Source organism: Furipterus horrens, unplaced genomic scaffold (assembly GCF_987537825.1).
Source record: "Furipterus horrens unplaced genomic scaffold, mFurHor1.1.pri manual_scaffold_6, whole genome shotgun sequence".
In the NCBI taxonomy this organism is placed as follows: Eukaryota; Metazoa; Chordata; class Mammalia; order Chiroptera; family Furipteridae; genus Furipterus; species Furipterus horrens.
In genome coordinates this window covers 183,976,191-183,989,911 of record NW_028327176.1, presented here as the reverse complement: position 1 = coordinate 183,989,911, position 13,721 = coordinate 183,976,191, and the positions used below count along the sequence as shown (strand labels likewise).

The 13,721-nt window shown below is 37.2% G+C and overlaps 1 protein-coding gene and 1 pseudogene across 1 annotated transcript; both read right to left on the bottom strand.

Annotated features, from left to right (window-relative positions):
- Positions 1-643: 643 nt before the first annotated feature.
- LOC150007974 (pituitary adenylate cyclase-activating polypeptide-like) lies at positions 644-8,272 on the bottom strand. The gene is made up of 5 exons (XM_090280697.1): positions 8,138-8,272; positions 6,388-6,493; positions 2,895-3,026; positions 2,016-2,082; positions 644-751 (listed from the first exon to the last, which is right to left on the bottom strand). Exons 2-4 carry the CDS (start codon positions 6,489-6,491, stop codon positions 2,061-2,063), a joined length of 258 nt encoding a protein of 85 aa, XP_090136823.1. The 5' UTR covers positions 6,492-6,493; positions 8,138-8,272; the 3' UTR covers positions 644-751; positions 2,016-2,060.
- A 1,440-nt stretch (positions 8,273-9,712) lies between these two features.
- Positions 9,713-10,200, bottom strand: LOC150007973 (transcription factor BTF3 pseudogene; annotated as a pseudogene).
- Positions 10,201-13,721: the final 3,521 nt, after the last annotated feature.

The window sequence follows — 13,721 nt, the reverse complement described above, 5'->3', positions numbered from 1 at the left end:
GAAACAAGAGTGAAATATGGGTTTTTGTTTCTAATTTAAAAGACTAATTTTGTTTTAATTTAAAACACTTTTATGGGATTCTGTAGAACTTGTTTTTATGACAAGTTCTTTAACAAGTAATGTACATTTGCAATTAAACAGTAACAAGGAGAGGAAATATTTCTAGACATAATTTTAGTGAACTGTTGGTAATAGTGTCATGAAATTCTAATCATCACCCATCTCTTGTGAGGTCTGCTTAAGTCTTGATGCCTTGTTAGTATCCAGCTCTTACCAAGGAATGGCAATATTTCTCATCTGAGCTCATTTATAGTGCATTTAGGAGTCCAGACAATGAAGAATATATTTCCTTAGGTGGTATTTCTGTGGTACATAGGCATGAGTCACCTTGGATATTTAAGGAAGCTCTGTAAATAAAATCATCAATATGCTTTATACTATCCCTCCAAAAGGCTTCATATAACTGGAATTAGCCTACTATTTCCTTATCATTAAATATATTGGTGTTATAAAAGATACACAGCATATGAAACTAGAAAATTTTCATGACTTAAAGATGAATTTTTAGAACTCTCAAATAATATTTGCGATGTAAGCAGCACAGTTATAAGATCAGCCTAAAATAAAGCACAGAATTCACACATTAACAACATAGCATTTTATTTGGTTTTGATATTGAAGATGTTTTCTTGAATGACTTATGTAGAACTCAAAACATTGTTACTTCATTTATCATTTTGTTTCAAGAATTCTGGAAAAGAAAAAATAATATATAAGCATAAACATATTTTTATTACAGCATCTTAACTTCATTCACTTACCACTTACTTGTTGAACATCTCTTTCTCTTTGGCTCTTGTCAACTACCCATGACAGAAGATCATGTTGTGTGATACCAGGAGGGCATCCTCCAGAGGACTGATTGTCAGAAAGGGAACTGGGATGTGAAGGGGCTCCCTGATCGGTTACTAATACATTTGTAATTTTCACAGATGGTGGACTCACAAAATTTCCAATCAAAAGACTTTGTCCAAAGCTACCCATTCAAAAAAGAAAAGAATGAAGTGCAGAATCTCATAAATAATCTTAGGGTTTAGAAAAGACAGAATAATTAAACCTCTTTTAACTTTTAGTGCCAGCCATACTATATAATTTAAAGGAGAAGACTTCTTATTATAAATATCTTTTTCAAGAGCTATGTGAGATTATCATTCTTTTTTGCGCCAAGGGACTCATGCCCTGAAATGTCCATTTAGGAATGTGAGTGGGCACGTGGCAGCACACCTGACCATGTATGTCCCTTAGAGGTGAAGGGCAGTCAGGTGTGTTCTCGGACAGCCTGCCCGCTTGTGAGGACTCGCAGGAAAACCGGGAACTGAAGTGAGGCAGTGAACTACGCTCAGTCTGAGCTTGGGCCTAGTTTAATCTCCTTGACCTATTCAGGGTTGTAGTCTAGCTAACCTTCATGTTTCACAGATCAAGTTTTATTGTAACATAGCCACTTTATTCATTTTACATATAATTTGTGGCAAACTCCCACTACAATAGCAGACATGAGTATTGTTGAAAGAAACCATATAAACCACAAAACCAAGAATATTTACTCTGTAGACTTTAGAGAAAAATTTTGTGAACCTCAGTAGTGAAGATGTAAAAGTTCTTTAAGCAGTTGTCAGGTATTATAAACACATTTTTATGAGCTAATGTATGCATGAATGCTCTCAGGAGTAAATATGACTTGTACACATAAAGGCAATTGCAGTAACAAGCTTATGACTTAACAAAGGAAAATCCTATTTATGTTTCCTCTACTCAAAAAAAAATTTACAGTGAATATTTTTGGAGTCACAGTACCTATACTCACTTTATAGGTAAAAGAAAGTAAATTTTATTTTTGCTGCTTCTTACATGAGGATTCATTGTGAAATGTCTACTTCTTACCGAGCGACTCTTACCTACTTGGGTAATTAGATGGTTCCTATAAGAAGATGATAAAAATGCAGAGAGATACCCACCACTGGCAAGTTGTCACCAGCTTTCTTCAAAGACCCTTTTCATGATCATTTTGGTTTCTTATTAGCTCTGTAGAAGAAAAAAGAAAAGTGTGCATGTTAAGGTGTTAGATGAGAAAGTATCTAAAGAAATGATATTGTTTGATCTGTGTTGTTCCCTGTGCCCTCTAAAGTGCTCTGGAGGGCTAAATAGTTATCCTTTCGGTTAGTTCTTACTTCTTACTTATGAATTATTCTTCCATTTTAAATGTCTAAAATTATGCTTACACAGTTTTAGTCTGGTGGGCAAACAGAGGCATCTTGTATGGCCTCATTCTACCAGGGTTGACCTTAATACTCACTATCTAAACAAAAACAATCAAGTTAAAAAAGAGCACCTCACTTTCCAGTTATTGTGTTCCAAACTCTATGTGACCCAGAGAGTCACAGGTTTTACTGAATCTGGGAAGACATAAGAACTCATAGCTTAATTTGGTTTAAAAAAAAAGGGGGGGGGGACTTGGAATGCACATAAAGGGAGTTCCATGTGATACCAAATTGCTAATTGACTGCACTTCATATGTTTTAAAAATCAGCACTTCTAATAAAACCTGTTTCCAAATTCAGTCTAGGTGCCCCCACAGTCATCATTTTTAACCCTGGAGGCACATCAGAATCAACCAGGCCGCTCCTAGGGAAAACCAATGGCTAGAACCATATCCATAAAGGCACCAACTTCCTTGCAATACATGCTCGGTAGTCTAATGGCAGCCAAGGTTGAGAACTATTCTTCAGAGCATAGATTGATAAAAAGGTAGACATATAGGTAAGTCTCTGTACTGTAGCTTCTATTCTTAAGATCATTTATAATTTCTCATTTTAGCAAGTTTTGTGTTTCTTTACTTTTTCTTGTCAGCCAGAACTTTGTCCAAATAGCTCTTCAAAGCCTCTTTTAGTCGATGGCGTGAATAGCTGTCAGTAAAGATTCCATCTGAGTGACGTTTGATTTGTCCCTGGTCTTCAATGATGCCATCGCTAAGAAATGTGGGAAAAATAAAATCAATGAGTTTAACAAGAAGTGATAACTATACCAAAGTTTCAATTTTCTTGGACTCATATAAAAATAATTTTTAATACCCAACTTGTTTTCTATCATAACAATTAATTTAAAATACACCCAAGGCTAAGGATCAGAGAGTGAAAAATAACCCAGCATATCTTGGCACTTACTGGTAGTGTCTTAAAACACATTCTGTATTTATAGAGCAAATAATTTATCAAAACGGGAATATTTGAAGTTGTGTTCAGGGAGGAAAAGTTCGTGATAAATAAATCCTTCTTTAGAAGCTATGCCACATGAAGATACCACCTAGATGTTCGGCTATTGCCCATTTAAAGAATCTTCCAATGCTTGGTTTGAGCAGGAAGTTAAAAAACAAGTACTCTGGTTAACATTAAAATTCTCTTAATTTTATACTATGTGTTATTTATTTTTACTGTGTCTACTTCAAGTTCATTGCCAATTTAAAAGTGATTGCTACTAAAAATATATAAGTGTGTCAGAAGCCAGTGAGCATTTTAGAATAGAAGGTATTATTTCCTAATCATGGGCTTGGCATATTTAACTAAATTGAACATTATGAAGTGTTATCAATTTTTAACAAAGTAAATATCATTAATGGTAAAAAATATAATTCCAAGTTAAACAATAATAATGTGTTTGATAACAATAATAAGTAATAATAAACAATAATAAGTTCTCTTTACCTCACTCATTTTCCAATAAGGGTTGCAAGGTATTTTTTGGCAGAACGATGACTCAAGACACTATTAAAGTAACTGGTGAAATCTCCCTCAACATGTCTGACATTTTTAAAACAAAAAGAAAGGTTAGCCATTGTTTTAAAAACGATTTTGTAAAATATTACTTTGACTTAATGAGTAACAAGGAAATTCACCAACTTATTATAGAAGTTTTCATGCAAAATTATATCCAAAGTGAGTTTTTCCTGTCACTTATATCGAAATGTATTCTATATTTGCAGCCCCAAATTTTGTTAAGTTAAAAAAATGTTTTTGGAAGTATATCTCAATGTTAAAAAATGTCCCCTGATAGGATTTATAAAACTAATTCTTCTCTAAGACATATTGGCAAGAAAAAAATAATATATTTAAATCAGTTTCTAGTGAATTGATTGATCAGTTTTTGATTAATCTGTGCAGTTTTATTCTTCTACCTAAAATATATATAAGAAAATGATATTATGCCTTTTGCTATTTCTTCTCCAAACTTAATTGGAATCATAATCTCTTTTTTAAAATCATTTAAAAATGCTATTCTATTGTGGTTTCCCAATCTTTTCCCTCTTGCCCTCCTCCCAGCCCATCTGCTGGCTCCCACAGTCAATTCCCACCCTGTTGTCCGTGTCCCTGGGTCATTCATACATGTTCTGTGTTGTCCTTTCCCTTCTTTCCATAATTATCCTCTTCCCCCACCTTCTGGTCACTTTCAGTCTGTTCCATGTTTCCGTGCCTGTGATTCTATTTTGTTCATTAGTGTTAGTTTATTTTGTCCATTAGATTCCTCTTATAGGTGAGATCATATGGTATTTGTCTTTCACTGCCTGACTTATTTCACTAGCACAATATTCTCCAGTTCCATCCACGCTGTTGCAAAAGGAAGGAGTTCCTTCTTTCTCTCTGCTGCCTAGTATTCCATTATGTAAATGAACCACAGTTTTTGGATATACTCATTTACTGATGGACATTTAGGTTGTTTTCATCACTTGGCTATTGTAAATAGTGCTGCTATGAACATAGGGGTGCATAAGTTCTTCTAAATTGGTGATTGATTTGGGTTTCTTAGGGTATATTTCCAATAATCTCTTAATATAGAGATGACCTTCATATCTATCAACCACCTTTACTGTCCTAATGAGGAAGCCATTATACTCTGTTTTGAGTGGGCAGCTACTCTGGCTATACTTGAATGTTGCTCTTGACAAAAGGCTCTTGGAATGAATATCTTTGATTATTAGACATCTTTTCTTGACCTTGACATAAAACTCTCGCTCAAGAAAGTCCTCTATCCTGGAATCCCGAAAGCTATAGTTTTATCAGACTTGGTGCAACTTCTCCTGTTGGCATTTTGTGGAGCTGAATTCAAGAGCATGTTCAGTTCATGCCAGCGCATACGGCCTCTCTACACAAAGCACATCAGGCACAGCTGCACAGGTGGCAATGCGCCGGGCTGGACGGGGCCCTGGCATGTGCACACCTGATGTCACATTGTGGAAACAGCTTCATGGAGACACGACAATGAAACACGTATATTCCAAAAACCCATTTTCAGAATGCGACTCCGTTAAAATAAACTCACCTGCTATTTTCAGCTAATGCCTTTTGTAAGAGGTCAGGGTCTGCTTTTAATGAAACTTGATTAAGTTTAATTGCTCCTTCAAATACTGTTCTGTCACTGAAGCATAATAACTTTTTCTCAGAAGATAACATATTTGTACTTAACCTGAAATAAGACACTCCAAATCTTGAAAAGTATCAACAACTTAAAATATGGGATGTGTAGTTGATTAAGGCTTCTATGGTTTATGAGAATATACACTGTTAAGTTTTGCCTATCCCATATAATACGTGCCATACAACTTTTATAAGCTGTATGTGCCAAGCATAAAAGCTACTCAGTTCAATTCCATCAGAGCATTGAACAGTGTATACTTCCTTGCTAGTATCATCACTTTGTGAAGGAGAAAAAATTTTATACAAAATGAAACTTTGAAAAAAGGTAATATTTGATATGACAACTTGGAACCCTTTCTGTATTTGTTAAAGATTTGTATCATTTGGCCGAAACAGTCCGCAAGTACTATTTTCTCCTCTAAGTCCTGAAACTTAACTTCAGAGATTCTTGGTATGATATGTTTCTCTGTGTTGATCAATCCCAGAGAATCTTTCCATCGCTGAATAGTCACTCAAATTCAATAAATTTTATGGGCCTTCTGGTTTCTAATCTTATGTATTAATATAATTTTAGTAAGGGATGTACAAAAGAATAATCATGTTAAAATTATGTTAAAAATTCTGGTTAGCATATCAACCAAACATTTAAATAAATAATATGCAATTAAAAAAATTGAGATGTGCAAAAACATAGGGAAATTTTTTAAATTTAAAATTGACCCTTATATATTGCAGTCAGAGAATGACAAGTACCATATGGTTTAACCTTATATGTGGACTCTAAGAAACAAAATAAACGAACAAACAAAACAGTAACAGATTCATAGATACAGAGAACAGACTGACGGTGTCCAGAGTGGGGGGTGGTTCTCTTTTAGATGAAGACGGAGTGTTCAGCTGTCTGAACTGCAAGGAAACTTACCTCAGATCTTCTTCTTGGAGAAGACGCAATGCCATGGTTTGGGACACCAGTGTGCTGAAGAGCAGCAGGAGCAGGAGGAGCTGGGACTTCTTTTCGTTTTCCATCTCTGTGCATTGAAAAGGAGAGTCGCATCAGATTTTACAACCACAGAAGTCACCACCAGGTAATTCTTCTTTTCAAAAAAATTACTGAGGTAACATTTCTTAGTAACATTATGTAAGTTTCAGGTGTGCAATGGTTTACTATATCACCCGTATATTACACTGCGTGTTCACCACTCAAAGCCCCGTCTCCATCCATCACCATGTAATTGACTTCCTTTACCCTCTCCATCTTCCCCTGACCCCACGTGCCCCTGGTAACCCACCATACTGTCGTCTGCATCTGTGAGTTTGTTTGCTTTTTTAAATGTGTTTGTTCATTTGTGGCTTTGTGTTTTATATCCCAGATGTGAGAGACACGGTGTGGTTCTGGACTTTTTGGTCTGATTTATTTTACTTAGCATGATGCTGTCAGGATCTCTGCATGTTGTCTAAAAATGGCAATATTTCATCATTTTTAATGGCTGAGTAGTATTCCACTGTGCATATGTACCACTGCTTCTTTATCCAGGCATTCATCCAGAGACACACAAGATGTTTCCGTATATGAGCATTGTAAATAATACTGCAGTAAACACAGGGGCACACATATCTTTATGTGTAAGGGTTATTATGATTTTCAAGAATATACGCAGTAATTCTCTGTGTCTTGCAGAAGTTTTTGAAGGTTCTTGCAGAGTGTGGAAAATAATTTTAACCTTATAAATTAAGTTATACTGCAATATTAACTTTTTTAGTCAAGAAGATTTCTCTCAATGAAAGGAACTTAAGGGAAAATGAGGATGCTTTTCAATAGCTGCACCCTTACTGGCAGGCACATAGTAGGCCTGAGCATCAGTATATATTGAATGCACACTCTTACAGTGTTTGAAATAATCCTAGGAACCATGCGCTCCTAACAGAGATGTGACATCCGAGTTTGCTATCCTTTCTAACAGTTTCAAACAACTGTTTCTTCCATGCTAAATTTTAGCTTCTGATTAATATATACTGGGGGTATCATCTATTTAATAATATGTGTATTATGTATATATATGAATATATAAAAATTGTTTTGTATATACATTTCTTTTTTGACTTTTAATTGTAGATATTACTGGAACCTTATTTTCTTATGCCTGGGTTGAACAACTTAACTCGATTAATATTGAAAATTAATACCATCAAATCATCAAGCCACATATAGTTATTATAATAGTTGTTGCCATAAAAGAAAAATATATTAAAACCAAGGCTTGTGTTTTTTACATCTAATTCTCGCATGTGTTATATTTATATCTAATTTTTAGGTAGAAATGTAAGATCTCAAGGACTGTTTCTCTTTCTGTCAATAAAAATTAAGGCATTTAATCTTAAAATAAAGAGAAAAATAAATGCTTTCTAGATTCATACAACATATGACATACAAAAAAAGGAAAAGTTGAAAGCTTCAAATACAAATGTATCTACTGAACCCTTCAGACAAACATTTGTATACAAGCAAAAAAAAAAAAAGAAAAAAAAGAAAAAAAACCCAAAAAAGCTTATTTGAATGCATTACTTTAAGAAAGAGTATTGAGTAAAAGAGAAAGGAAGGGAAGCATCTTTTAACCAAAAGAAATTAGAAAAATTTATTCATAAATGTGAATTTGAGCGATTTCTGCACTTACCAAGTGACTGAGAAACTTTTCTTGGGTTCCACCAGTACTCTGTCCTTAGAGCTGAACTAGAACTTGGTACTGGCTGCGGGTTGAGTATTGTCACCAGCAGTGGCTTTTCACTCCACCCTGACCAGCACTTCAAAGCCCATCATTTTATAGGGCTTGTATGTAGGGCTGAGCAATCAGAATGAATAGAACTTGAAGTTCTTAGTTAATTGTCATTATATCTGATTTACATAGATTTATAGCAAGTGACTTCAAGATGTAAAAGAAAAAGAGGAAATGTACCCTTCTTTAGAGATAAAAGTTACCAAGTTTAATGTGAAATGCTTTAATCTTCAAATAGAAGCAAAGATATAAGTGAGTGATTAGTGTTATAGCCAGATCCACAGAGGTTCCTTCAGAAAATGTAAATTTTATGGGCAGGAATAGATTCAAAAAGCAAAAAACATTTATGTTTGTTATTATTACAAATGTATAATTCTCTTTACATTACAAGGCATCAATTCTCCTAAAGCTCTTTTAAAGGTTTTTATGTTATTCATGTACATCCTGGTTCATGTATGTTTTTTGAGATCTATCCTAATTTTCAAAGCACCCACAAGTGACTTTTCATCTTTCTATTCTATAATTTCTTTATGTTGACACTAATCCCAGTATAAAAGTTTCAGAAAGGCTCCGGGCCAGTATAATATGCAGATTGTTGTTACACATAGCAGTAGCTCTGCAATGTGATATTTCTATAGGGTATCATCATTCCCAATGTACTTTCACATACATAATCTCCAGTGATTCAAAAAGTAAGTTATCAGACGATCTCTCTCAAGAGATTTAATTGTTCTTCTTTTTCCAAAGTTATGCTCATCATTTTTATAAATGTTTGCACTATGCAGAATTGTTGTATTTCTCCTCTATGTCTGAACACACACCTACCACCACACGAGCTATGGAACATCTCCATTCAGTCACTTGTCAGGGGATTGCAGAGAACTTGTTGGAAAACCTGGAAAGTGTTCTGTGCTTTGATGAACACCATTTCTATTTGTGAGCTTTTAACTTAATGTAACTTAGCTTACATTTAACCTGAGTTTAAGGTAAGAAATACAGCCACATGACCAACTTCATGGGCAAGAAAATAAAATGCCATCTTTACTTTTATTTATTTTGTTTAACTTCCAGTGCAAGCATTTTTTTGTTGTTGTTGTCAAACTTTTAATAATAAAATTCCATCAAAGATTATCTGTCATATTATAATGCCATGATTAGATTTCTACAGACAACTTTGCTTTCTGTATACAAATCATTGTCAATGAAATAAAAGAAAAGTATACTAGGCAAAGAACTTTATTAATCTTGGTTTCAAACTTTATTCCCAGGCTTCTTCAGCTTAATTTGCTGCAAAGAAAGATTTGTGTATCAGCAAAAACTGAAAAAAGTTGCAGTGTCCAAAGGGCTAGGGCTTAAAAATATTAGAGACCTAGATATTATCAGATCCATAAACAAAATTTGAAAAAGCAGTCGTAATATAAAATAGAAGGTCCCAGTAACTTCTTCAAGTTTATCTTCTTCAGAAGTTGGCTCAATTCAGTTTGCTTCATTCTTGGAAGCCTCATCAAAATTCTCCACAAGATCCGGAACTTCATCATCATCATCCTCTCCTGTAGCAAGTGATGCTTTTCCATCCACAGATTGTCTGGGCAGAGCTTCAGCCAGTCTCCTTAAACGGGTCAGACTGTCGGCACCAAGCTGGATTACGATGCTGGGCAGCGTGTCTGTCAGCTGCTTGGTCTCGGCGTGGCCTGTCATGGTGATCGTGTTCGCTGCCGGGGGTGCCCGGACTTCAGGGCGGTTAAAGTGGGTCACTGTCCTTGGTGTGTGAACGTATTTACCTCTTCAATGCCAGAGGTGTGGTTCACCCCCAACTTCTTTAAGGAGAACCGAAGTTTTTTATCATCTGCTGTAGCTGTTCTGTGAACCACCTTCTTCTTCCTACCAGCGGTGCCTTTCCCACCAGTGCGCACTTGTGCCTGAAGTTTGGCGAGCTTCTCTTGGTTCATGATAGTTTCTTTCATCTTGTTCAAGAGAAAACGGGGCGGTGCAGGGGCCTATGGTTGGTACTCATGGGGGTCTTTGGCAGACCAGCTGAAAATAAGTGCGCACCCACGGGGACACAAGATGGCAGCTAGAGGGAGGCCCCAGTGTATGCCTTCTTTTACATTGGTTTCAAGTTCTTCAAAGGAGAACGCCTGAAAGCCTCTTTCTTCCTTTTACTACAAAAGTTTAGTACCTCTTTGCTTTATTTAAAGTCAGACTCATCCAGTAAAAGAATGTCTGGCTATGCCCGATCTTACTTTCTGATACAATTACAAGAAAAATAAAATAAATTGAATTTCAAAATTATGGACATTTGTTTCTCTGTTGACAGCTCTCTCTTAAGCCAGACTTCCTGCACCTTAACTACATGAATTTTTAAGAAGATTTTATTTACTTTTTTATAGAGAGGGGAAGGGTGGGAGAAAGAGTGGGAGTGAAACATCGATGTGCAAGAGGAACATCTATTTGTTGCTTCTCACAGGCCCACAACTGAGGACCTGGTCCACGCCCCAGGCATATATTCTGATCAGGAACGTAATTGGTGACCTTTCAGTTCGGGGGATGATTCCCAACGCACAGAGCCACACCGGTCAGGGCCAAGAATTTTTCTTACCTGGTTATTACAAACATGATTCTCATATGGAATTGTTATATTCATAGTTCCTTGTCACCCAGTTCTCCATGAAGCCATTTATTTGAAGAACAGCAACCGCAAAGTAAGTTCGTTGAGATTTACAGAAACTCTGATGTTGAATGAGAGGCAGAAAAATATAACAGAAAAAAGAGCATGGGTTTTCAGTGAGGTTGGGGGCATAGGCAGATATCCTGTATTTGTACTCATTTCACTGTCCTTACCAGTCTGGGAGACTGATATTCTATGTGGCTCATTAAACCATGACTTTTGGCTAGAAAATATGGAAGAAAACTTAGTCCTGCAGCTTTGTTTTGAGAAATTATAGCAATTCAATATTCACATGAGTCAACTGACTTTGAGTGAGCAACCTAACTGGGATTGGGAGACTTCTTTCTCCCTCCAAATTCACTGACTTTTTGCTGGATTGTAAAGCCGGCAAATTCGCACCTCACGGAATGGAGAATGGGATGTGAAATCAAAGTGACAAAGAAGAGAGGGGAAGAAGGTAACATTACCTTGCTGCTGTGATCCTGTGGGTTTCACACAGACACTGGATTAGTGTGTATTGATGATATTAACAGACAGTTAAGTCCAGTGATTTACATTTGTTTGGAAATAGTTTTTACTCCAAAAAAGCAGAGAAAGAGAGAGAGAGAGAGAGAGAGAGAGAGAGAGAGAGAGAGAGAGAGAGAGAGAGAGATCTAATCCCTGCCAGTTCTTTTATCACAACAGTTCTGAGCTTAAGTTTTAGATAGAAAAGCACAGAGTGCTTCTTTCTTCTCTCCATCCACAGGAAGAGCTGTTCTTGACATGTTTCTTGGGGAGGGAGTCAGAATTAGACACTTTTGGATTTATCTGTGTGTTTAGACACAGATACCAATAACTTTTGACAATTATGTTAATGTGTATACATATAGGAGTTTCTATCATTTGAGTACAAAAAGGAAATGTGAGGTTTCAAGTTCTCTGGATGACACACTGAGGACTCCCTGAAGTGGGCCAGGTCTCCATTGTCCCTCCTCTGAACTACTTCAGCATCTCCTCGTGGTCCCTTTCCTCCAGCCTTTTCCTTCCAATCTCTTCTTCACTATCTGCCAAAGTCATCTTTCCCAAACATACCTCTGAATACATCACTCCCTTGTTTAAAACCTTTCTAGGTTTCCTCTTTGCTCTTAAACTAAAGTCCTGACCCAGCATCAAGCTTGCAAGCCAGGCCCACACTGCTCTCATCAGCGACTCCTTGCTGACCCCACTGCGTCCCACCATAATCCTTTCCTAAACCATGGGAAGCAACTTTCATTTCCTTAGAAGTACTGAATTCTGTGCGCCCTCTGGTTTTTCTCACACACCATTTTCTCCTGCCAGGAGCACCCACTCCACTCTCTCCTTTTCCTTCAGGTCTCAGCTGACAGGACACTTTTCCAGAAAGATCTCAATCCATTCCCCTTTTAAGTCTGGTCTACCTGCCCTGCTTTGAGCTCAGCATCTCCCTAGCGTAGCACGGAGCACACTGTTACTATAACACACTACGTTTCCTGCACCCTCAGTGTGACATGTGCAAGCACAGTGCCTGCTTCAGTGGGTTCTCAGTAGCTGTTTTGAAGAACAAGTGGAAGGCTGAAATTGTACCCATTTCATCTCTATTGGGTTTGAACCCCAAATATGAATATGAGGAAAATACAAGCAAACGTAATGCTACCTCACAATAACTGGCAGCAAAAGTGGAGATGCATTAGTTAAAAAGGGGCTTCAGTTCCAGGCTGAGTTCAATAAAGGGGGGAGGGTCTAGGGATAGTGACTGGGCAGAGCTGAGTGCTGAGCATGCTCTAAATGCCAACTGTTCCCCTGAAAGCTTGGTGTTCTGCCTGGTGCACAACGTCTTTAAGAAGGTGCCACAGAACCTTCCTAGCTCTAGTGTGTGTGCTCAAGGGTCAGCCATCCCCCATTCTTTAAAAAAAAAAAACAAAAAAAACAGCCAGATAGAGTTCTACTCTTTGTTGGGTGTAGGCATGCAGGGTCTGGGATGTTCATTCATTTGAGGGTATTTGGACATTCAGTGGTTGGGCTGGCCAAGTGGCCAGTGTCTGGAACACTCTAGGCAAGAATAGCTCACTGGTCTTCTAAAACCCACATCTAACCTGTGAATCACACACTTAAGTGTATTTCCAACCCTTGGTACAGAGGCCTAAACTCAAACTGCACTATTTCATTCAAACTACATCAGCAAGCTTTATAGCTAATGGTTGTAAGACTTGAATACATTACACAATAACCTTGTAAAATAATGAAGAAAATGTCAAGACAACCTTATTGGGTGGTAGTGAGTATGTGTGGATAGGGGTTGTTTTAACCTTGGCCCTGGGTGGGTTTTCCCAGCGACCCCTCTCAGGGAGTGGTGCAGGTGACAATATGTATAATGGTGGCTGAATATATCCGTGAATGGGGAGGGGGACAGTTGGCTATGCGGGATGTAGGCAAGAAGTTCAGGTGGTTTCTCACACTTCTAGCTTGTGCTGGGTGGGTTATGGTACCCCCACTATAATGGAAACTACAGGAGAATGAACTGAGTGAATTCTGGGTGAGGTTTGGTGGAGAGAGGAAGTCATGGCCATGTGCAATTTTAAGCTCTATAAGTCACCTAGTAAACAGTAGATGGCAAGACACATAAATCGCGATATAAATACAAGGTGTGAATAGGAGATGCATCACAACAACTTGAGTGAGTAAGGTAAAGGAAGTCTCAGGGCTTAATAGGTTAAGTTGCTTAATGAGAAAGTATAAAAACAGATGAGAAGGATCAGGACAGAACCCTAAGGCACTGTGTGATTTCCAAGTTAGTGGTAGAGAAATGACAAAAACAAAGAC